General features: G+C 45.5%; 1 protein-coding gene across 1 annotated transcript in view; it reads left to right on the top strand.

Annotated features, from left to right (window-relative positions):
- The first annotated feature begins 505 nt into the window (after nt 1-505).
- Nucleotides 506-26,182, top strand: part of Myo5b (myosin VB) — a 302,464-nt gene continuing 276,787 nt past the window's right edge. The window contains exon 1 of the mRNA XM_028776757.1: nt 506-546. Within this exon, the coding sequence (XP_028632590.1) occupies nt 520-546 (27 nt within the window). The 5' untranslated portion in view covers nt 506-519. The remainder of the gene's footprint in view (nt 547-26,182) is intronic.

Genomic DNA, 26,182 nt, shown 5'->3' with positions numbered 1-26,182 from the left:
CAGGCGGCAGGTGCGACACCCCGCCCGTACCTGTGCGGCGTTCGCCCCGCGGCCAGCAGGGGGCAGAGCGCGCCGGCTCCCGGGGCTCCGCTCCTCACCGGCCCCGCCCCCCGCCCCAGGACCCGGTGGCGGCGGGGGCGCGGAGGGCTTAAAGGCGGCGGCGACCGCCCGCGGGCAGGCGCGGGGCGTCCTCCCTCGCCCGGCGTCCGCGTCACCTCCTCATACCTGAGTGGGGAGAGCGGCGCGCCTTCTCCCCGCCCTCCCGCCACTCCTGATCGCCGCACTAGCGCTGCCGCCGCCCAGGGAGTAAAGGTCGCGCGGGCCGGTGCGAGCGGGGCGTCAGCGCCGGCGGGTCGGTCCACCCGAGAAAGGAGCGCGGAGGAACCGGGACCAGTGTCCCGGAAGACTGCGCCAGCCGTGCACAGAGATCGCGGGGGGAGCTAGGAGCCCGGCCTCGGCTCTCAGCCCGGACCCAGCGTCCCGCGAGGCGCCCGGGGCTCCGGCCCGGCCCGCGGGGTCATGTCGTACAGCGAGCTCTACAGCCGGGTGAGTGCGGGCCCGGCGCAGCCCCGGGGCACAGGTGCGGCGCGGCGCGCTCCCGGCCACCTTCCCCGACGCCCCTGCCAGCGTCTCTGTGGCCCGGTCCCCGGCACCCCTAACTTGGATGGTAGAGAAAGTTTGGGTGTTCCAGGAGCGCGCCGCACCGGCTAGCCGCCCCGCAGAGTCCCCCTGACAGCGGCGCAGCACGGTCCCACGCTTTGCCCTTCCCTTCCTGTCCTTTCCTGGGTTAGATCTCCTGCTGAGATCCTGGGACCGAAGGTGCATCTTAGCCAGCTGGTAGCCAGGGCAGGACACCAGCCTCCACCGAGGCACCTGACGTGCGACCCCATTTCCTCTTTCGTGGACCCGGTTTCAGGCTCTCTGCAGTGTCAAGAGCTCCTTCCTTTGCCTTCTAGCGTGAGGCAACCAGAGGGACCCTAAACTTGGGAGAGGAGAGGAACCAGGATCCTCTGGGTGGGAGGGGCACAGAGTCCGAAGGAGGAGCGAGGGCAGTGGGTAGAGAGACATCCTTTCTAATGATCCCAAGGGAAGTACATTCTTTTTAAAAATTGTATATGTATACACATATAAAATTCCTTTTAGTTTTATGTGTATGCTTGCATGCCTGTTAAGAGCACCTAGAAGGCCAGAAGAGGGCGTCAGAGCCCCTGGAATTGGAGTTACAGGCGTCCACGAGCCTCCTCGTGGGTGCTGGGAATAGAACCCGGGTCCTCTGCAAGCGGTGCAAGTGGAATGTAGCAAGCTGCTCTTAACTGTGGAACTATCTCTTCAGCCACAGGAAGCCCGTACTTAATTTGCCCACAATGGGCATTTTGAAGCAGTCCTTGGGTTCTCAGGTATTTAGATAGGGGCAGGCTGGAGTAATTATTGACCAGGATTGGAGTGTCGATTTTCAGGTTTTTTTTTTTCAAGGTCAGAGTGTGCATGTGTGTGATGGAGGGTAGGGGGTGGTCAGAATTGGGAACAGGTGCAGCAGGAGCGTCTGCTCCCGGGTTACACGGGCAGGTGCTGTAGTTAAAGTGACCAGCAGCTTCTCAGGCATTGGCTCTGCAGTCCTAGCCCTTCTGGTTTCTGCCTGGTCCGGGGGATGGGGGCAGGGTGACACGGTCTGTCTTTAATCACCAGTCCTGTTTTCCTTAAAAAAAAAAATGTTTCGCGATGTCTGGTTTTCTTGTTCGTCGTTTCTGGTGACTGGTACCTGTTTGACAGACTAGCCTGCCTGCACGCCTCTGTGCAGAGGGATGTGTGCATGCAAACGCTCTATGTGTACGCAAGTCCTGTAGGCGAGTTTGCAATTCCTGTTTCGCCGGCCTGGTGGACAGGTCTGGGCGGGGTAGGAAGAGGTACTTCCGCATCCTCACCTGGCGATTGCTACCTAGTGTCCAGCGCATGGGGGAGCCCTTCAGCTCCGTGGGCTTACCGCCTATCTCAGTTTGAAATTTTAAATTCTCATCTTTTTTTCGGACACAGTCCGGGTCAGCAAGGGCTAACCCTCATCTAGTAGTTAGGAAGGAGGATGTCTCCTGGTTAGGGGCCAGTCCTGGGTTGTTTTGAAAGGCCTTTGGATCTACCAGGGACCCTTAAAGCACAATAGGTACCAGTCTCTATGAGAGGGGTGAAGCAGGTGCGAGCCAGGGCTGGGACTCTTTAGTAACAGCGGCTTGGGAAACGCACCCCACCTCTTTTACCCGTGGGAGTTTGGGGAGGAGCCTTGGGAGTTCCGACTGCAGCTCTGGAGCAGAGAGGCTTGTCGGGAACCTGGTTCGGAGGCTGGAAACCAGTGACGCAGGGAAAACCAGCCTGAGCTGCATGGAGTGTTCAGAGCTGAAGCTGTGTTCCGTGACAGCGAGCAGAGCAACTGCGAATACAAGAGATGAGCAATTGCTTCGCAGGTTCACACAGTGTGTCTTGCTGAAATCCCCGAGCAGACAGTATTTAATTGCTGCGTCATGAAGCTAATGAATTACTGGATACACTGAGTTTTTGGAGATCTAGTTTTAAAAAAAACTGAATTTCTTTTCAAGTAGATCACTTGTTGGGAAACAATTTGATTTTTAGTTAGAAGTGAATATATTGCATGCTAATAGGGACGATGAGTTAGTAGGAGTCTGAATTTGAAGTTTCAAGTGTACTTTTGAGTTAATCCATCTATGGACAAAAATCACAGTTCCTGGAACTAGTTAAGAAGTATCTCATTGGTGTAAAGGTTTGGTATAATGGTATAATTAAAGCAAAATGGGCAGAGTCCGCTGTTAATGGGTTTATGGTTCTCAGTTATTGTATCGTAAGTAAAAGATAGTGTGTGTGTGTGTGTGTGTGTGTAAGCACTGGCTTCCAAGGGTTTGGTTTTGGAGATTGGGTCTCACTATATAGCTCTGTCCTGCAGCTCCCTGTGTAGATCAGGCCTGCCTCTGCCTCCTGAGTGCTGCTGGGATTAAAGGCATGCACCACACTATACCTGGGGAGCTTCCAGGTTTTTGTTGGGCTGCCACTGTTCTTTCTGGCAGTAAAATGCACTTACACTAATGTCTGAGAATCAGTCAGCCTGCGTTCTTACCATTGTAATCCTGTGTGCCAGGTGGGATTCTGAGTATGAGCCATAAGTTACAGAGACAGTACCTGCTGCTCAGACACACTCCCTCGGGGAGATGGTTTGTCCATTTCACTGTAATATGGAAATATCCAGTGTTCCCTTTTGTTTGCAGTGTCCTAGTGGGCTTTCCTAATGTGTCAAACACTGGGCTGACACACACTTTAATGTATTATGCATGATGGAAATAATTATCCGCCATGCCAACAGCATTTTCAAATGTTTGGAGTGGAAATTTTGTAACCCTTATTGCTCATACCTATTGCCTAAGTTGGGAGATGTTATTGGAGTATAAAGCGTTATAGAAGATGTCCATAGCTTGTAGACATGACAGTTCTAGTAGAAAGTTAGTATATTATTATTCTTTCTGGTTACTCAGACTTCTCCCTCTACCTTTTTTTCTCTCTTCAACTTTAGGCTCCTATGCTATGTAGTGTGTGTATAAGGGATGTTATTGGTTTTTCTCACTGGTGAAGGGCACTTCTCATTAACAAAGACACTCCTAGCTTTAGAATACACAGCCCCCCTTACCTATGAGGAATTGCTTTCTTTATAGTGAGGATGGGAAAAGAAACTCAGTTAGTACTAGCCACTTTCAGAGTGACATCAAGGTGAGTCACCTTCATGGACTCTTAAGAGAAAGCTGGACTGGACAATAGGCTCTGTTGTCGCCACAGCTTTCCATATGACACATGTTAGTGATTTGTTTTCCATCCACCAGAGAAGACAATGTGGGCTTGATTTGTACAGGCCCTGGAAGGAAGCCCATACGTGTGCTAGCATGGGGAATGGGACCTGATGGTTTCAGAGGGCAGCCTGATCTTAAACTAGACATAGCCTCTTTCCCCCAGGCTGAGTAATATAAGCTCTAGAGGACTATTCGGATACAAAATGTAAACACTGCTTCTTAGTTATTTTAAATAATGACATTTTATGTTTGAGACTTAACTTATAGTCAGAAGAGTTTCTGGGAGACCAGCACAGTTAGGGCTCTTGGATAATCCTTTTGTGCTTAGCTTTTAAATGTCAGGTAGCATCTCTGCAGTCTAATGAAAACTCAAAATACACAAATGGTTTCATTTCTCTTCAGTGCTGAGAGTGGGATCCAGGGCCTTCCCTATGCCAGTCAAGAGCTTGACCACTGAAGCACACCTCAGCTCTAGCTGTGGCATTCTGAGTGCTGCTAAGAGTTTGCCAGATTGATGGACACACCTTTTGAGTGTCAACTTTGAGCCTGGAGCCTTTACTAAGAGTTCAGATAGGAATGCGACTCCTTGGTAAAACAGAATTCCTGTGAACTATCTTTTAGCTTTCACTCCCCTATACCTCAAGTAAGTAGGTTTCATACTGGTGTGATGGTTTGAATAGGGCTTTCCTCCCAGCCCCACCCAATAGACCCAAGCATTAGCTTGGTCCACAGAAAACAGCACTATTAGAAGTTGTAGCCTTCCTGGGCAGTGGTGGAGCATACCTTTAATCCCAGCATTTGGGAGGCAGAGGCAGGCAGTTCGAGGCCAGCCTGGTCTACAGAGTGATTTCTAGGACAGCCAGGGCTATACAGAGAAACTCTGTCTTGAAAACCAAACAAAAAAAAGCTGTAGCCTTGTTGGAGTAGGTGTGGCCTTGTTGGAGGAAGTGTGTCACCGTGAGGGTGGGCTTTGAGGTCTCCAATGCTCAAGTTCTGCCCAGTGTAGAATTCAAGTCTCTTCCTGCTACTGACTTTGGATCAATATGTAGGGTTCCTCCAGCACCAAGTTTGTCTGCACAATATCGTGCTTCCCACCATGTTGACAATGGACTAAACCTCTAAAACCATAAACAAACCCGAACGAAATGCTTTCATCATGGTGAGGAGCAGACAGACACAGTGCTGGAGAAACAGCTGAGAGTTCTACATCCAAATCCACAGGCAGCAGGAAGGACACTTGACTGACACTGACTTGGACCTTTAAAATCTCAAAGCCCACCCCCTCGGACACCCCAACAAGGACACACCTAATAGTGCTTCTCCCTGATGACTAAGCATTCAAATCTGGAAGCCTGTGGAGGCCATTCTTATTCAGACCACCACATTCTACTCCCTGGTTGCCCATAGGCTGGCAGTCATACACAAAGTGCATTTAGTCCAACTCCAGAAGCCCCCATAGTCTATAACAGTCTCAACACTGTTTAAAAGTCCAAAGTTAAAATCTCTTCTGAGACGCAAGGTGATCTTTTAACTGTGAACCCCTGTAAAATCAACATCAAAAAGCAGAACACATACTTCCAACATATAATAGCACCATTCCCAAAAGGACGGAGGGGAGCATAGTGAGAAAATACTGGACCAAAGCAAGACTGAAAATCAGCAGGGCAAACTCCAGACTTGGCATCTCCACGTCTGATGTCAAAGCGCTCTTCAGATCTCCAACTCCTTTCAGCGTTGTTGACTGCAGCACACTTCTCTTCCGGGCTGGTTCCACACTGGGTCTATGTTTTTCCTTAGCAGGTATCCCATGGCTCTGGCACCTCCACAATCTTAGAATCTTGAAAGCAATACAGGTTTCACCTTGAGTTTCATTAATGGCCTCCTGGAGTCACCATACTGGGACTCCTCTGCCACACACCTGGCCTCAGTGGCTTATTTTAGTCATGGGGAAAGTTCCATAACTCCTTTCCTATATCCTTGACTCTAAAGCCAGAACCACAGGGCTGAAGCTGCCAAGTTTTTCTGCTCACTGGGGCTGGAATATGACCGTCTGTTCAAATATATTTCCATCAGCTTTCTGTATTCTACAGTTTTCTCCGTAGCTTAAACTTTTTTTAAAAAATAAATTCTTTTCACAAGTTGGAGGCTTAGGTGGATGGGGTCTTGCCCTAAGGTCACCGCTCCCTTTGTCAGACTTCGCTTTAATTTTTTTTTTCGTTTTATCTTCTTAAACACTGGACTTAGCTCTGTTACACATCCCAGTGCTCCTTTTTTCCTCAAACTGTTCATTTTTTATTTCTCTTTGTTCCCCTTGCTCCCTTTCATTATCGGTGGTCTTATGCAGATCTATAACCGAATGGCAGAGTCCATACTTGGCTTTCTTGGAATCTTCTCTGCAATTACCATTAACACCAAACCCTTTGGTTTAGCCTCAGGTAGATTCTATTTATTTATTTATTTGACAAGGGTGGAAAGCAGCTACATTCTTTACCATAATATCAAAGAACAGTCCCTAGGTCACTTATTAATATTCTTGTCCTCTGAAACCTCTTGAGCTGGGCTGTCATAATCTATATTACTCTGATAGCCCCACTGTCCTGCCTAATGGTTCAACTGCTTTCCTAATCAAAAGTCCCAGAATCCACATTCAGCCAGCAAGCAGCATGGTCAGGTCTGTCACAGCAATACCCACTCCTGGTATCAACTTCTGTCTTAGTGTTCTATTGTTGTGAAGAGATAGTATGAACTTGACAACTCTTATAAAAGTGTTTACTTGGGGTTGTCTTACAGCTTAAGAAATTTAGTTCATTGTCATCATGTCAGAGAACATTGAGGTGTGGAGGCAGACATGGTACTGGAGAAGCAGCTGAGACTTCTACATCCAGAGCTATAGACAGTAGGAAGAGAGGGATCTGGGGCTTGGAATGGGGTTTTTGAAACCTCACCCCTGCCCTGCATGTCCCCCAACCCCAGTGACATACATACCTCCTCCAAGGCCACACCTCCTTTACCTCCTAATCCTTTTAAATAGTGCCACTTACCAGTAGCAAAGCAAAGAGCCTGTGGAAACCATTCATATTCTAACCGCCACCCTTTATAGTAGATGCCCCACAGAGTTTTTAAGTGTTTTCATTTTGATGAACACTAAAGCTAAAGCTGCTATTGTGTTGAGGACAGTTCTTGTAACATTGTTTCTTTAGGTTTCATTGTTGAAGAGGAAGTGCTTGGCATCACTGTAGCTGCTATTCACTGGGCCGGCATCATCCACCTGTTTCTTCACATTCCCAAGCTCTGGTGGTTTCTCTTCTTAGATCTGTGCACTAAGTCTAAGTCTCATGCCTTAAAGTTGACTTTCGTTGCAAGGTTGAAAATCTTTTAATATGCCTCATGTGCACAAACACCTTTTCTTGTTTTTCCCTGTTTCCTAGCTGCTTTTTGCTTAATGACTTCATTTCTAGAAGAAAACATAAAAAAAAAAAAAAACCAGAATAATCGGCATCAAAAGTATTAAAGGCGACACCGTGGCAGGTACTTTCCTCTTCATTTGTTCTGATTCATGCCTTTGGGGGAAAACTCTCACTGGTCCTGAGAGCTGTTACCCGAGCACTTTTGTGCCAAGTTACTTCTTCGCACTGTGTTTATTAGCTCATTCAACAGCACTAAGATGTAGGCATTTGTAGCATTCCTGTTTAATAAACAAGGGATCCTAGGCTTGTATTGTGTGCCCAAAGCAGGGGTTTGCCCACTGCTCTGCTAGTTTCTCTGCAGTGTCTGTCCCTATGTGGTGCATCTGGACCTTGATTTATGTATGACTCTCTAAAGACTCCTGGAAACCATCCCCACCCATCCGCTTAGCCAAATGTCTTTAGATGCTTGAGAGTGTGCCCTGCTGTCTGTCTGTTGGCCAGCAGATGTTTGATGTGAGCATGCACTCCTCATGGAAGGTGTAAGATTCGATCATTTCAGACAAGACTCCATAAGTGCATGAGGAGAGAACTTCCCAGGTGTATACCAGGCTCCCGAGTATTCCCGGATATAGCATTAGCACACCAAAAGATTTGTTAAAACACTTCAGAAACATCCTCTAATTCAATGTTTTCAGTTGGACTCGGGAAGCAGTCTTCAAGTTCTTAGACTCCAGTGTGGATTAGGCACTTCTGGTAATTTGCTAAATTGCTATCTTTGAGAATGACCGAAGTGTCCATCTCAGCACTAGGTTAAGAGGCTAACCTCTCAATCGTCTCAATGTTCACTGCCCCTGTTTTTCCCCTTCTTGCATTAGGGTCTTGATATGTTTTCCAGGCTAGCCTTGAATTCATGGACTGTAGGCAAACACTACTGCACCCAGCTTATTGCCTTCCTTTGAACAATTCTACTTGTGACAGACTCTTTAACTTTGGTCATCATTGCTGAAAAGTGAATGCCTTTGATAGTTTTTGCCACTGTAGCTCTCAAATGTGCTGCGGCTTGAAATCATAACAGAGGAAAGGACACACTGAGTGCCTTCTGCATGAGATTCAAAGTCTTGACTGTAACTTTGATACCAAGAAGTTCAGGTCCTCTAGGTTGGAGACCAGACTCCATGAAAAGAGGGGGAAATCTTTTTGGGTATCACTGGGGATGGTGAGAGGGGAAAATATTTGAAGTGGTAAATTGTACTGTATTTATCTTTGTACACTGACTGTTATGCACACTGTTTTTTTCCCATCTGCCCAGCCATATCCTCACCGTAGCCCCAACCAGCCAGGTGGTGCATTGTACGATGCATTACCTCATTTCCCATGATGCTCAGCACTGTTGAAGATGCTTCAGAGAAGAACAAACATCGTTTTTGTGAATTTTGAAACAAAATGGAAAATATTGTTGAAGGATAGACACGTAGACAAGCTATGAGGACATGAGGGGAAGGAGAACTAGAGAGTTTGGGGCTGGAGGAGTCATGGGAGCAGAAAGGAGGGCAGTGCTGTTAGCAGACTCTGATCTCACCAGTGTTCTGGGTCATCAGTTACTTGAATATAAAAGCACTACAGATAATAAGGTCAGTCTCCACCCATCATTAAGGAAACTTCTCTTTGTGACAAAAAACCACAACCAATCAAAATTCAGGGATGTGGAGCCCCATTCCAATGGATATCTACAAAACACTCCCACACCTAAGGCTCAGGGGACATTGAAGAAGAGGGGACAGAGAGACAGTAAGAACCAGAGGAGCAGGGAGTCTGCCATGAGATCATATCCCAGCAATAGCAGAAGCTACATCCATAGTCTCACCAGCATGACTCTTCAAGCATGAGCTCAGCCAGGATGACACCTATGGACATCCCAGAGTGAACAGGGGAAAGACCATGAGGCCTCAACCCTACGCAAAGCAACTGTAGGCAACTGAGTAAAGCTCTGAGTAGCAGAGGTGGCCTTCCCCAGGGGCGAAAACACCACTGGTCGATGGGTGCCAAACAGCCCTGAAAACATGCAAGTATATTATATGGGTTGAGCAGGCTATATTTAAGAATCTATGTGTGTATATGTATATGCATGTAATAACCATTGGAAAAGGGGCCATGAATTTGAAAGAGTGAAGAGGGCTGGGAGGGAAAAATAGGAAGGGAGGAATGTTGTAATTATGATCTCAGAAATTAACAGAAAAATATCTAAAAGTGTTGCTGCGGACTGCCATGCACTGAACTGAACATAGACTTTAGAGCTTTGACAGCACAGGGACTTTGTCTGCTGTGCATGCAGCTAATGGTCAAAAGTATGTATTGGGAAAATTGCTCTCACTGACGAATACACTGAATCGTATGTTCATGATCCTCAAGATAGGGTTTGGCAAACTAGTCACACAGCAAATGTCATTGGCTTAGTTTAATTTCTACCTGAAATCCCCCATTCCTATTCTAGTCTATGGCTCTTTTTGGCAAGGAACCAACCACCTTTTCACTAACATTATCTTCTGCCATGCTTGGGCCAGGCATTGACTTAGGTACTGACCAGAAAGCCCATTTATTTCCTCTGGCATTTGCCTAAGCCTATGAAGTGGGAAGCTCTTGTAGATGTGGTGGTTTGAATGAGAATGGTCCCTGTAGGCTTATTTGAATACTAGGTCCCCAGTTGGGGGAACTGTTTGGGAAGGATTTGGAGGTGGTGTTGAAGGATTGTGTGTCACTGAGTTTTCAAAAGCCCATACTATTCTCAGCTTTCTGTCTGTCTCACTCCTGAGGATCAGATATACACTTTCATCTGCTGCTCCATTACCTGCCTGCTTGCCTGTCGCCAGTGTCTCCCTGCCATGATGGTCATGGATTCTACTACCCTCTGCATCTGGGATCCCCAATTAAATGCTTTCTTTCATAAATTGTCTTGGTCATGGTGTTTTGTCACAGTGACAGAAAAGTAAGGCAGTAGATAATAGTTTTTCATATATATGTATAAGTATATGTATATGGATAAAAACTCCAAGGGTTAGCATAAAATGGAAATTGAAATAGCAGGGATGCGGCATTGGTGGATGGGAACGTTTATAAAACAGGCTTGGTTTTTGCCTTGTAATGGTTCACATAATTTAGGCCATGTATATCTTCCTTCCTTTGTAGGCCATTTCATGTTAAAGGCACGGTCTTTTAGTCTGAACTCACAGTTTCTCATTAGGCATCGCATTAAGACTCTATAGATTTTGCAAGGCGAGCGCAGGGGAGAATGAATCTCCATACCTCATGTGAGACTGGGCAGAGCAGCTCTTCAGAAGCAACAGTGGTAAATCAGGGAAGAAGGATTAGCAATAGGATCAGTTTCAGTCTTCAGGGAAGAAAATGCCGGTCAGGTATCCATCCAAAGATTCAGACCATCCTTTATATTTATCTCTTGGGCAACAAATACAGCGCCCGTCTGGGTGAACATAAAAGCGAGTGTGAGAACGGGATGAGTTGTCTCTCCAGAGTGATCTTTGACCTTGAGTTCCTTTGTTGTGTGAAATTAGTGTTAAGGAAGCATCAGTTCAGTGAAGGAGATAAACTGCTGGCTCTCATCTCATCAGATTTAATCTCCTTCTCAGTTTGCCTCTACTCCCTGGAGACAGCTGATATTTGTTTTTTAAATAAGGAAAATGAATGTCTGCTTAGCCTGAGTCTAATGTTTCTTTGCTGTCAATTGGTTTGCTCTGTATATACATGTTTGACTGGAATAAGTCTCATGCACCAAAATAATGGCACTGCTTTTAAAATGTGACTTTTATGACCAGTACGCTAGATCCTGTGCATCTGAATAAATCATCTCTCTGAGAATGGCTGTTGAGGGCAGAAGTAGAAGATGCAGACCATCTATCCTCTCTCTGAAACTGGCTCCTCAGCTGGTGATGCAGTCTTCAGGTTCTCCTCACTGGTGGCGGAACCACCATGCTTGAATGGCGTACTTTCTAGAATTAATCAAAAGTTATTTAAAAATAGACTAGATGGGGCAGCGGTTTACTGATGGACTGCTGTTACAGGTGCTGTCTAACTCTAGGGGTTATTACCCAAAATGTATTACTGCTGTTACAGGTGCTGTCTAACTCTAGGGGTTATTACCCAAAATGTATTTATTTGGATGGTGTGGGGAAGAACTATGTGTGGGGGTCAAAGGACCACTTTTTAGAGTTCTTTTCTGTTGCATCTTATTTTGGGCTCCAGGGAAAGAATCTAGGTCTGAGTCAGGCTTCTTCAGCAAGTGCTTTGCCCACTGAGCCATCTTGCTGACCATGAATGCTAGTTTTGTGTGGCTTCTTGCTAGCTGTGATTCTGGAGTCACTGTTACTTTGAATATGCTCAGTGTCCAATAGCTACAGAGCATGTAAGGCTGTTGAGAACAGTCATCTGGATGTAGCAGTTGTGATCTCTTTAGAGATTTAGAAACTCACAGAATTTCATGGTTATACTGATTTGTGGCCCACTTAAATTTATATATAAATACAAGTAGCTCAATGCAGATTCATATAGTCATCTATATCTAAAATGACAAGTATAATAGCATTAATAAGTATCTCATGATTTAAAGATGAAATGGAAAGACTTTCTACCTAGGATCCTAATAAGACGGTCTTTGGAAAGATGAAGGAATGTCCCTGCTACGCCAAGCACGGTGTTGGGGGGTGACCATGAGTGATAGTAAAATGAGAAAGGAGGATACAGAACAGCATTAGTCACACTGGCCACAAGGAAGCCACTCGGGTGTCATTTATAAAGACAAACAGACCGACAAGATACAGCAGCAGGCAGATAAAACAGGATATAATCAGCCTTATAATCTGACACATTCTATACCAAGATGTGCTTTGGGGGCATTTTGTAAAGTAGAGCAAGCCATTTATAAAAAGATAAATATCATATGGTATGACCTAATGTATAAGGCATCTAGGTTAGTCATATTCACAGAGAGGAAGAACTGTGGTTTAGTCACTGGGAAGGGAGGAGAGAGTTTAATGGGTTCAGAATTTCAGTTTTGTAAGGTGAGTGAGGAGGATGAGAATATTGGTTACAGTTAGAGACCACGTAAATGTCACTGAATTTTACACCTAAGAATGGTGATGCTAAATATCTATATTTTGTCTACTTCATTACAATTGTAAAAAGTACTCTGAGGTAGAAGAAAAGAGGACAAACAAAAGTATGATATAGGTTAGGTTAGACCTTTAAATGGTCCAGACCAGGGTCTGAATTCTGGTTCCTCATTTGCCTAGTGATCTTAAACTTAACCTCTAGGTTTCTGTGAACTGTAAGACATAAATAAACATCTATGCAACCTTTCAGAGGCTTATTGGGATAAAGTCACAGGTGAACTGTCTGAGGTGGTGATGTCATGTCTTTAGGAGATAGTCAATATTGTTGGAAAAGCCACAGTCTAGGGTAGTGGTTCTCAACCTTCCTAATGCTGTGACCCTTTAATACAGTGCTCATGTCATGATGACCCTCAACCATAAAATTATTTTTATTGCTACTTAATAACTGTAAAATTTTGTTACTGTTATCATAATGTAAGTATCTGTATTTTCAGATGATCTTAGAGGACCCCTGTGAAAGGTTTGAAACCCAAAGGGGTCACAACCCATGGGCTGAGAACTCCTGGTCTAGGGTAACACAGTATAGGGTCAGGCTGAAGGTTGGGATGGGAGCTCTGGATGTTTATTCATTATGTGCTGGGTGGCCAGTCTTCAGTTGCGTGTTCTAGCCTTGCCAAGCACCAGCATCATGGAGGAACTGGGCTTTATAGTGTGCTTGCCTTCCTTCAGGCATGCAGAACACATAAGCTTTTGAGGTCTTGGCTTTGAGGCCTGACCTCAGACCTGCAGTATGCAGCGAGGTGGGCCTCCTTTCTACTCAGAAGAGGTATTCACATTGACATGAGTGTCCTGGTTAAGTCTAACTGTCAACTTGCTGTAGCCATTACTCATCTGAGAGATGGTGGTCTCAATTGAGGGGGTTCTCAGATCAGAATGGCCTGTGGGTATATCTGTAGGCAATTGTCTTAGTTGTTAATTGACGTAGGAGAGCCACTATGGATAGTGCCATCCTAACACAGGTGGTCCTGGGCTGTATAAGAAAGCTATCTAAGCACAAGTAAACTAGCAGACAGTGTTCATCCATGCTTCTGCTTTGAATGTCTGCCCTTACTCTCCTACACGATGGACTATAACCGAGGGTAAGTTCCTTTTTTCTGTAAGTATCTGATCATAGTCACAGAGAGCTAACTGAACATGGTTCCTCTTAGCACTTAGCTATTTGAGATATAAGGACACTTCAAGACATAGGCTCTATTCTTAGGAATAGAGCATTGAGATAGATGAGGGTTTCTCAGAGACTGGCCTAATAGCCAGTATTGGGGACCCAGAAAACTTCTCAGTATGCCATGGCTCTGGGTACCTGATTATCATCTGGTAGAAAGAGGGTACATTTCTTTTCATGCTAGTGCCATAGATGGTGTGATGGTTTGAATATGCTTGGCCCAGGAAGTGGCACTATTTGGAGGTATGGTCTTGTTGGAGTAGGTGTGTCACTGTGGGTGTGAGCTTTCAGACCCTCATCCTAGCTGCCTGGAAGTCAGCCTTCTGCTAGCAGCCTTCAGATGAAGATGTAGAACTCTCAGCTCCTCCTGCATCATGCCTGTCTGAATGCTGCTCTTGTCTTGATGATAATGGACTGAAACTCTGAACCTGTAAACCAGCCCCAATTAAATGTTGTCCTTATAAGAGTTGCCTTGGTCATGGTGTCTGTTCACAGCAGTAAAACCCTAACTAAGACAGAAGTGATGCGATGTTCTTTGGTCTCTTGTTCTGTCTGCTTGCTTTGGCCATGGATTTAGTACCCTTTCTGAATCTCTAGTTCCTGTTTAGGATGGCTCTATTATTCGCTGTTATCACTGTCATGGAGGGCCAACGCTCCTCCTCTGGTTCTCGAGATTGAACCCAGGGCTTTGCACTCCACTGTGGAGCCTATTGCTCAGTTGAGAGCACCTTCTTGATAGGCTACTTGTGAGTAGGTCCTACTTCTGGTCCAGATGGCTCTTTTTGTTTCAGCTCCTTTCGGCCCAAGGAGCTTCCATAGATGAGACTATGATGGAAAATTCTGTTCCTCTGTCAAGAAGCATGGGTGTTGCTGGCACCTGAGACATGTGTTCCTGTTTTGGCATATCAATGTTACTCAAAATATGAAAAACAGAATAGGTTCTGGGAGATTGGCCCTGGATGAAATATTTCTTAAAAGGCCGTGCTTATTTATGGAACTCATAACCTTCTGCCTTAGCAGCAAACCTGGTCTTATCTCCTGTCATCTGTCTACTCCTGTTGCCAGTGGACATTTCTGTGTCTAGAAGAGGAGCTATGACCTGCCGTCTCCACACAGAAATAATGCTGCCCACTCCCCCGACACACACACACATACTTGTATTACATGCGAATCCAGACCTTTTTTTGGGAGTGGGGCTTGTTCATCTTCTAAAGTGTCCTTCGTTATCCCCATGCTCTCCCGTTGTCCCTCCGCTTCTTCTTCCCTTGACTCATATTCCTTAACTTCCTGTAATCTGTCCTTAAACACTCCAGGGATCATCCACTGTGCTAATGTCCCTGAAATGTGACTGGCAGTGTGTAACCAAACCCCACTCACCAGGCTGCTGGGGTTACACTACACTCAGCCATGTGCACCCTCATTTACTGGGACGAGTGCTGAGGGCATCTGTCTGAATTGTGCTCGGGTTGCAGTGTGAACCATCTCGGGAATCAGAAACTGCCTAAATGCTGGCCAGAGCATAATACAGTGTCTGCAGCTGTAAGCAACACCCAGCTACTTGGAACAGTAGTATCCTTCATGTGAAATGGCATGACGGAGTGCCACTCGCTTTATCTCATACAATAAAAGCAAACACTTGGCTCAGTGCCGGAATTTAAAACCCCACTTTATGCTTTTTGTGATTCGTATCCTGCTGAGGTACGTTTACACATCTGAGGTTTTTCTGTTAACTTACTGTGTAAGGCAGACATGCTAAGAGGCTGTAGTTTTTTGAGTTATGGTAAAAACAGTGGTTAGAATAGAGGTAGTTTGTAGCACCACACCAGGGAAGTTTCGATAGTGCTCATTACCGTGCATTCTGATGTAATATCTTATTTAATGGGTGGGAAGTGAATTTTACCCCATCTCAGTTTGGGCTGTGTACTTGGTGACGTACTGCAGAGAGAGTGAACCTCTGTTTTGCAGAGATGATACCTTCAGCTCACAGTGTATGCCACAGATTTATTGCCACAGCTGAGATGTCTTAATTGGCTTTGGAGGGCTGGGAAGTGTGTTCAACCTACCCATGAGATTCTGCTTGATCTAAGTGTAGCACAGGGATGTGAAAGATAAGGCCTGGTCCTTGTTCCCAGTGTGGTCATGTCATAAATGCTATCCAACAGTAGTATATGAAGGAGGCTTCTTTTCCACATTGCCTTCAGAGATGACCTGGGTGGGACAGAGCATCCTTTCGGGGGAGAGTCACTATCATGGCACTCATTAGGTCTCTTTCTGCTGCCCTTTGTGGTCGCTGTTCCTGCCTAACCCTCTGGGCCTCAATGCTTCTCTGCTGCCTCCAAATGTTTAAAAGAATGGACTCCCTGTCAGGAATCACAGTTAAGTGGGTAATGTGAACAAGATTGCGGGGTGGCAGTTTCAGTCTTCAAAGCTGTTTGAAAGAGCTCACTGGAGTGGGGCCCACTTTAGCCTGGAAAGCTGGTCTTTCCATAGCAGGAGCCTCCTCAGGGGAGTTAGACTCTTGGAAGACAGCTTGATTGAATGGGATGGATGGGACTGAGCTGAAGTTTTGTGCAGTTCCTTAAGACTGTGAGAACATTGGATATTGACACCAAATAATTTTCATAAACTGCCAAGCTTTTTAAGAGAGAGGGTAATAAGTACATATAAAATCTAAATGTAAAAATGTTTATACACTATGAGAGCTTATACAGGTTTAGAAATGATTCCTCTAGAGCATAAACAAATATTCAAAGTATGAGAGACTCCATTTGCATGGGTCTGTTGAGGACTGCCTGCCTCTGATGTTCGGTAATATGCCTTTTGTCATCTTGGATGGTCTTAGCTTGACCTATAAAGGGTAGAGTTGACTCAGTGTTGTTTGGGGTAGGTGGGCAAGGTGGCTTTGTTTCCATAAGGCGGACCGGCTCATGTCATTAGGTTAGTGTTTGGTATTATTTTGAGCAGATGTAGCTAAGCCCTTTCACCATCTCCCTTAGGAAACAGCACTTTTCATCCTTGATGGCAAAGTGGGGTCCTGGTGCAACATGACCCAAGATACCGTCAGATTTAACCTGAAACACACAGGCAAGAAACATCTGCCAATGATTCTTTCTTTTTTTAAAACCTGGAATGATGAATGATGTTTAGGAGTGCACACTTGTCTTATAGGCAAAAAAAGTAGTTGCTTAAATTGTTGCCGACTTTAGAAAAGGATAGTGCTATTGATTTTATGTACTGGAGTAAGATTGCTATCACATTAACCTCTTTATGGCCTCCATTTTATTATCTAGACAGAGGTTTGCAGGAGTAAGACTATAGAATGAAAGTTCTACAAAGTTCCCTGTGTGGACTTTGGCCAGTGGTGACTTTTGTCAAGAATGTTGGCTTCACTAGGGAGACAGGTATAGAGAGAGGATGAACTTGAAGGAGACCCCTCCCAAAAAATAAAAAAGATGTCCTTTGAAGAGGACCAAATAATAATAATATGGCCTGGGTAAAGCTGGCTCATAATGCATTTAGATTTCAGAAATGCAGCTAGATGAACGTTAGCACCCCCCACCCTCCAAAAAGCAGAGGAAGCCAGCAAACCTACCACATCAGTGCGGTGACTTTAGTTGACTCAGTCTGCATAATGAGGCTATGCTGCAGGGGAGACAGGGACTGGAGGGAAGAGATCCATTTCCCTGCAGCTGAAGCCTCTTGAAAGGAAGACATTTTACTGTGATGGTCGGAACTGGAGATTTCCAAGGAGAATTTTGGTGCTCCGTGGCTTTTGTTACATTATTGATTTGAAGATTTGAGCCCATCACTGAGCGTTCCAGTAAGATATGATCTCCACTGTATTGTTTTCTAAACTGATTGCTTTTCAGATCAGTCTACCCATGTAGCTTAGGCTGTCCTTGATTTCCCAGGCTTCCTGCAGCAGCCCTCATTGTACGTTACTGTTCTTAGTGATACACTTTAAGGAGCACCAATAGTGAAGCCCATTGAAAGGTAGATGCTCAGAGCAGAGAGGTGTCTGGACATCACAATATACACAGATATCAAGGGAAAGGCAGAGAGAATCTTCCTAGGTGAGATGGCAAATGGGAGGCTGCAGCAGGAGGGTTCTGAGTTCCAGATCCACCCGGGCTACATGGGAAAACCCTGCCACAAACACAACAAACAAGATTTAATGTGGAAATGCCAGTGTGCTGTCATGCGGGGTCGTCTTGCTTTGGAGTTTTCCAAATGAGCAACGGCTGTATGTCGTGATGCAGTAGATTTAACCTAGTGTGGGAGCATGTGATCACTCAGACCTGGTCATCCCGGGGACAGAATGACTGACTTAGTGTAAGTGAGGGTGCCTTCTTGTCTCATACTGACCAGGTTGTAGTGTAAGCAAAGATACAGCAGAGATGCCCATGAATAGGAAATTGAAACTTCTTTCCTATCAGAAAAGTGGCTAGAACTAACTTCTTTTGGAAGTAAGAAAAATAGCAACTTTTAATGAGTGTTAGAAAAACAGTAAAGTTCTTGAGAGTCCTCTCAGAACTGATTTACGGTCTGTTTGTCCTGGTTTGTTCTGTTAATTTTGACACAAACCTGAACATACCTAGGAAGAGAGAGCCCCAATTGAGAAAAATGCTTTTTCTTGTTAGTGATTGATGTGTGGTTAATAATTGACCGCCCCTGGGTGGGTGGCCCTGGGTTCTATAAGAAAGCAGACTAGCGAGCCATGGGGGAAGCAAGTCAGTAAGCAGTTTTACCCTACTGCCTCTGCTTCAGTTTCTGCCCAGACTTCCCTCAGTGTTGACGTGTATGACCTCAGAATTGTAAGCTGAAGTAAACCCTTCCATCCCCAAATTACTTTCAGTCATGGTGTTTTATCACAGCAACTGAAAAAAAATCCCAAGACCATTTCTTAGAGAAATAAGGTTTTCAGCTTGATTTTAATAGTGGGAATTATTTAGTATAACTTATTAAATGTGATTTACTTCATGTTGCATGTTGGTAGCTACTTAGTGCTTGGCTGTAGAAGGAAACAGGAAGAGCCCACCTGTTATTCATTCTGTGATGAAGCTACATGTAGGTCGTGAGTTTGGATGTAGACAGGGATGGGATAAGTCTACGGGGCTGGAGAGAGGGAGATGAGGTGGTGATAGAGGAGAGTAAACGCTTGGAGGGAGATATGAGTGCTGCACTGGTGGGGCCGGTCCTTCCTGGACCCCCTTGACCAGACGAGTGCTCACAGTTGATCCCACAAGAATGAAATTCACTTAGGACCTGGCTTGCCTTACTTCAGATTTCTGTTCGTCATAGTGTTCTGAAAATTGACTAGGTATAGTCCCAGCATTTTATTAATGGTGAGTCATGGATGGATGTGCTGACAGACTGGCATGACTGGCTTCCCCGAGTCCTCCTGCCATTCTGTCACTTGATCCAGAGCCCTGGCATGGGTGTGTTCTTCTGAGAACAAGCTATGATGTCTAAGGTCAGACCCTGTTCCTGTGGCAGCACCAGGTAACTGAGCACAGGAAGACAAAGGCACTTTCCACTTCATATGTTTGTGTCAGTGACTAAGAGTACATATATTACCATTCTGCCTGAATCCTGGCACGTGGGTAGGTGTCCCTGAAATAACTCAATGGGTGGCTTCTGAATTTTGCTTTCAGAAAACACCAGTGTTTGTTTTAAAAGTAATGCCTCCCCAAATATACTTTTTTGTTTGCTTGCTTGCTTTCCTACTTACATTCTTACTTTTCTTGTTTATATGAGCACTGAAAGGAGTAGAGAAAATACAGGAGTTTGACGTGTTGGGAGGCTCTGTCAGATGGACTGAAACTTAACCCCTAGTTTAAGGTTCTAGTATATGGTATTGGATCTTCCTGGGAATTAGAGGGTAATGGAGGTAGCACATACCTCCATTGTGCATGTGTGTGCGTGTGTGTGTGCATGTATGTGTGTGTTTTCTGGAGGCTTACAAGCTCGTGTCTGAAGGAGTTAGTTCCTTATCACTGGTTACACCACATTATTTTCCAGTTTATTAACATATTATCTACATAAGCGTGTGAGATCGTTTCTGTAATTTCCTATTTATTTATTTATTTATTTATTTTTGAGACAAGGTCTCATTCTGTAGCCCAGGCTATCTTGGGACAGTCTTGCCTACCTCTGCTTGCCAAATGCTGTGGTCACAGGAATGAGCTACCCTATCTTGTGCCACATTCTCCCTTTGTATACCTGTATGTCTTATTGATCTGGTCTATCTGGAAAACCCAGAATAATGGAGATTCTGGTTTTGGGTCACTGACATAGTTCAAAGAACCAAGAATCGAGAGATCCCATGCTTGAGGGCTGGCAATGACAGTTGAGATGGCCCACCTGCAGGAGTGCTGTGGAGACAGACAATGAGAGGACAGGAGAGGGGGATGATCTTCTGCATTTCTGTTGTTTGAGCTCTTAGTGGTTTGGAAATGCCTGCCCATCTTGACCAGCAGGGACTCTTTACTCTGGATTCTACAGCTAATCTCTTCTAGAAACAATTCTCACAGACCCAGAGCTGATTGCTGTATCCACTCTCTAGGTATCAGCTCAACATTAATGTTGAGTCTGAATCCTTAGGGAGGTAGAGTGAACATTTTTAAGAGTTCCCCCCTCACAATGAAAGTGCGCAGAAAAGGGGAAGGGCTTGTTTGTGGCTATTTCTATTTCTTCTCCAGCCTTTGCTGCCTTAGGAAGTGTCACAATACAGTTGCACTCAGAGCTGGGCATCACCCTTGATCCCTTCGTCACATCAGAAGTAATTCCCGTGGGTCTGACTTCACATATAGCTTAAATCCTTATGCTCCTCGCCCCTCCTACTCTCACCTATCCACCCCATGGTCCCTGCCTGGCTAATGGAGTCTTCTATCTCATAATAGTGGCCAGATAAGTCCTCCATGCCTTTTGACAAGCTGCCTTGCTGGGTCTGTAAGACTGTATAACCTGTGTACTCTGGCTCACTAATATTCCTGTGAGCACTTGTCATTGCCATCTACCCAGCTGCTACCTTGTTTACTGAACGTCACAGGCTGCTTGCCTTTGTCCGGGTCTCCCAGGTGGTTTCTTACCTTTCAGGCTTTTCCTAAGCCACCTCTTCGACCCATCACCCTCTTGTGCATCCCATCTTGCACTTTAGATTTCTGCTTGCATAGGCTTTTAGGAGAGCAGCATTTGCCTCACCAAGCACTGTGTCTACTTTGCCCAGAACACGTATAAAACACACAGAAGGTGCTCTGCAAACAGTTAAAATCAGGCGCCATACTGTAGACTCGCTTCACAGAGTTGTATGATAACTGGCAAACTTATCTAAGTCATTTTAGAGATAATTATTGAGGGAGCCACCTCACACTGAGTGTGAGACTCTTTGGTCTCGACCTGACCAAACCAGCTCACTGTGTGTATTCAGAATGTCTCAGATTCCTGGCTCTCCAGGTCTGGACCCTGGTGTAGTGTATATTCTCTCTTCTGGACCATCAGAGAGAACCACAAAGCCCAATCTGCTTGTTCTTGCTCCTTGCCTGTATCCTGTGGAGGCATCTTAGCAAGGGTTGCTTTAATAAACCCAGCCCTCTACAGCTGGGGCTAGGATGAGTGTCTTTGTTGATTCTTCAGATTGTGAGCACCCTTCTGATCAGGCTCCTTTATATATGTGTGTGTGTGTGTGTGTGTCTGTCTGTCTGTCTGTCTGTGTCTGTGTGTGTCTGTGTGTCTGTTGTGAAGAGGCCCTTGGAAGATTCTCTATTGCGGAAGGGTTTTCCAAACCTAGGTTTGGCTAGATGCTAATGAGGTGTTCTCTCAGGTTTGTTTCAAGGGTGAAGCATATGGGGTAATGCTCCCTGAATGGCCGTGGGGTGGTGCTCCCTGAGGGGCAGTGGCTTTTTGATGATCAGTTGTCCTTTAGGACCATCCACACCCTCTGCTTCAACTTCCTGACAAGACTGATCTCAACAAAACCCTTTCTGTGTAGCTTCATGCCTACAGCTGAAACAGCACTGGAACTTACTAGAACTCTGTGCTTCCTGACACAGGAGGTGAAGTGCCCTTCAGCCATGCCAGCTGGAAGCTGGCCTGTAGCCAGAGTACTGACAGACTGTCAATGTGTTGTGAGATAGGATCCCCCGTCTTCTGGAGTGTCTTGAGTTTTCCCAAAACCATGTTACATCCACCTAGAATAATCTTTTTCTCTCTGTTTCTGTGTTCTCTTTAAAGACCAGTCAAACTGGAGGCTTTTCATAAACCCTCCAAACCACCTCAGCCTAAGGCAGTCTGTTCCCTGATTGGTCTGAGCACTTACAGTAAATGACCATCCATTACAAGGTCTTGGCATTCGCTCACACCATCTTAGGCCTCTACTCCCATCTCTGGCATGCATTTGTCTTTATCTTCTGGCTGTTTCTTCACTTTTACATAATTGCCTTATCTTTTTGACTTCTTGAGGACAACATCCATGCCAAAGGCCCCAGGGGCCTCTTACAGAGCAGACACTAGGTGCTTGTAGATTTGAAGGGCAGGTATGTGTAGAACTTGTGGCCAAGCAAGCCAGTTGTGAGGTTTCTGTAAAGTTTTGGGGGTCTGATAGATGCCAGCTATAGGCAGCCTGCCTGCAAGGGGAGCTCAAGGAAGCAGGCCTGGGTTTGGCCCAGGGAACAGTGTTTTGTAGCTCTTGGCTCCAGAAATGACTGTGAGCAAGAGCGATGGAGGTGTGCTGGATTTCCTGAATGCTCATTTTTCTAAGGTTGAAATAGTGCATTTGTTCCCGTGTATTCTTATCTGACCCCTTGTTCTATCCATTTATAACGTAAGCTTCTACTCCCAAGAAAGCAGGAAGGGGATGTTAAAAGCTTGGTGTTATTAATGGTACATTTTGTTTAAGAAAAAGATCCCTGGAGTGTGGGAGTCCTGGCTACCACTTCTTTCTGTGTCTTCCATGTCTTCTATTTCTTCACTGAGACATTGAGCAAGTGACTCAGTTTCTCTACCTTTTCTGGTATGTTAGGGGAGAACAATGGGCTTTACCTCAGCAACGTTGAGGATGGGAGTGAGCTTGAATACTGGCCCCTGGGAGATTCTATAGCCATAAATGTCAGTTGGATGAGAAAGATATGGAATGATACCTCGAAGCAAGGATTAGTTATAAATGTGCAGGTGTTCATTTGCAGATGATATTCTCAAAGGCACTGAAGCCAACAGTGTAGAGGCAGTTCAGAGATGGCATTTGTAGGTGGTGTGGTTGCAAAGCTGCCACCAGGCAGCCTGAAGCAGGTGCTGAGGCGGTGGCGGAGGCTGTCCTTTTAGCCTATTTCTGGGCAAAACTGCTCTTGGATCTTCAGAGCCATGCCATCATGTTTCTGAGACACGCGAATGTTTTTGTTACATGTTTGGAGTTGCTTTTTGTGGTAAAGTAGTCGGGAAATAATAGGATTGGGGTAGCAGTCTTCTTCCTGTCAAATATATTAGCTGAGATATGATTGCTGTGACCATGAGGAAGAGAAACGTCCCCTACAGCAGGGGATCTCAACCTTCCTGATGCTGTGACCTTTTAATATAGTTCCTCATGTTGTCATGATCCCCAAACACTAAACTATTCTCATTGCAACTTCGTAAGTGTAATTTTGCTGCTGTTATGAATCATAATGTAAACAGCTATGTTTCCCGATGGTCTTAGGGTATTTGACCAAGGGTGAAAGGGTCATTTGACTTCCCTGGGGTCAAGACCCTCAGGTTGAAAATTACTGCCTTATAATGATAAACTATTTAAGAGTGGTTCCTCTCCCCCCAACCCCCTTTTAAACCCTTCTCAAGTGGGCAGTCTGGGCCAGTGTGCAGGTCCTCAGCCTGGGGGGGTGGTGGTGCTGCTGCTGCACCTTATCTCAGGATTTCCAAGCAGTGGGGAGGAAGGGTAAAGAATATTTCTTTCTCTTAAACTCCCTCTGGCTGGCGAGTGTTTGGAGAGGAATGTAGCTCAGTGATGCATGAGGTCCCAGGTTCAATCTCCAGCATCCACAAAGTAAAAATTAATAGAACATTTTTTTTTTCCCTGAGATACTAAGTAAGTGCTTCAGTTTCTCTCAAATGTACAGGTAAATTGCAAGAATCATCTAGAAATTGCAATGTGTCTGAATTGGGTTTCAGGATTCGGCAACATCTGCAGCATCCCTGGTGGTAAAGGACTCAAGCCAGGATGATGTGTCTCATCTACTAGCTCTTTACAGTCTAGGCTTTGCCTGGGTGCTTCCCCAGCATCTGTGACTGGGACAATTCGAAAGATTATAGCCCAGTCGATGTTAGGCTGTCTATTGGGTGCCGTGTTAGGTTTGACTTGTCCCTGTTTTTGGTGTTGGTAACTCTGGTCACTTGCTCAAGATGTGTTAGCTAGCATTCTCTACCTGTCCTGTCCTCTGGTCCGTAGAAGGCTCTGGATTAAATGCAGACTCATCACTGTGCTTTCTCACCTCTGACTTCATAGAAGCAGATCTCCCAGAGTGATGGTTTTCTTGTTGGAAGGGGACAGTGCCACAAGAGGCTTCTAGGATTTTTTTTATTTGAGTATTAAACAGATCCCAGTCTTTGGAAGTCAGTGGTGAGTTTGTGTAGGCATTGTATACTTTTGAACTGTAGGCCATCTTTTAAGACAGTCTATAAACTGTGACGTCTGGGTGTTTGGATTAATAAGACTCAGGTGAGATAGCAAGGTAGTTGGACAAGAGCTGGATGCAGGAGTAGTGGTCTTCTTCTGGGGTCCAGGAGACACTGCCATATCTCAGAGGAGCACTGGGAGTGCTGGGGAGTAGGGGGAATGGCTGCTGCTGAGGAGCTGGGAGGAAGTGCTCAGGAGAGGGAGAGGAGGGGAGGGGGGACTGGGGGGAGGAAAGAGGGAGGGGGATAGCTGCTGCTGAGGTTTGTTTTCTTCTGTTTCCTGAAACTTGAGAAGCAGAAGGAATTGAGGTTTATCCTAGGAAAGACAACCTGCTGTCTAAAATGCATCACAACTATTCTTTTCTGGGTCCCCAAGCCCCATGAAAAGGACCTTACAGGTTTGCCTTCTCCTGTAGCCCAGTCAGTGTTAGGCTGTGAAGGGCCAGTGTGCTGGATGTGTTGTGTCAGTTGGATGGGAGAGAAGCAAACAGAGATCTGTCTCAGATGCTGGGAGAGGGAGTAATGAAGCCAAGAGGACCTTTCTTAGCCAGGCCTGTGCCCTAGGGGTTTGTATTTTAATTAGCAATCTATCAGCACAGTGCTGAATAATTTAGAATTAACAAAAACAGCCAAGGCCCCATGTGGCACTTCATATAAGTGCCCTATAAACGCCATAGAACCTGGGCCCTATGTGAAATTTAACAACTCTCTAATGGTATATTTTATCTGAGTTGTTTCTTAACCTAGACTGTAAGGCCCCCGGGGCAGCAGTGGCCTTTGTGCTGAATACATAGATTTCTACAAATGATAGGCAAGTAGTTTTTTGCCTCACCCATGGGGCCAAGTTGCAGATGTGCTTGGCTTCATTTATTTTGAGGGCTTGAACATTCGAGTTATAAATATTGCTTTAAAAAAACGATGCAGGGAGCCCTAGGCTTAGGAGATAATCTCTTGCTTATGGATCATTGCCTGCCTCAGCTGGGGTAGCCATGAAGCAGGGCAACGGGGCTTCTGAAGAGATAGGACTTGGACAGTCAGTTGGATTTGGATGGGGGAAGGCAAAGAGACAAAGTGTTCCTATGCCCTTTCACAGGGCAAGGCAGGCTGGATTTTTAAAGCCATTTGCCTTCTCTGTCTTATTTTTCATCTGCTGTAAATTGAGAATCTAGAGGGTGACCAGTTGCTCAATCATTTTTGGGCCGAGGGGCAGGGGTTTTCTGAGGTGGAGCAGAATGCAGAATTGAAGGAGATGAATGGAAGCAGCTACTGGGAGTCCTTTGTGGCCGTCACTTGTGTAGCTTAAGCTGCCTTTTCTCAGGGTGGGGTGACAAGAAAGGTTGAGGTTTAGACTTTGAAATATACAGTATGGCATGTGAGGGCACCTGGTGTATTTGCTTCATACACAGGTATGCTTAGTAATACTTTGTTTCCAAATACATACATACATACATACATACATACATACATACATACACACACACACACACACACACATATGTGTGTGTGTTCATACACGTATATACTTATAATTTTAAATTATGTATATGATCTGTGTATGTAAGACTGGTGTCTAAGGAGGCCAGGAGTATAAGATCCCCTAGAACTAGAGCTGAAGGCAGTTGTGATAAGCCACTTGACATGGCTTCTGGGGTTCAAACTTGGGTCCTTGTGCAAGGGCTGTGCTCTGGCCTGCTGATTTCATCTCACCAGCCCCTACATTGTACATTTATGTAAGGAGACAAGTGCAGCACCACACAGCAAGAATCTGCATGTGGCAATGCGGGAGGTTCTTTTGTCTTTGTTTAAGCATTGTGTTAGAGCCTTCTCTCAGCAGGAGCCTACATGCTTGCCAGGATGGCAATCATTGAAAATATGCTTCTGGGATGGAGTTAGCATTGTTGGTCTTGAATATCCTTTCCAGTGAGTGAGCTCTTT

Source organism: Grammomys surdaster, unplaced genomic scaffold, assembly GCF_004785775.1.
Source record: "Grammomys surdaster isolate TR1022 unplaced genomic scaffold, NIH_TR_1.0 272, whole genome shotgun sequence".
NCBI lineage: Eukaryota > Metazoa > Chordata > Mammalia > Rodentia > Muridae > Grammomys > Grammomys surdaster.
This window is presented reverse-complemented; position numbering and strand designations above follow the sequence as displayed.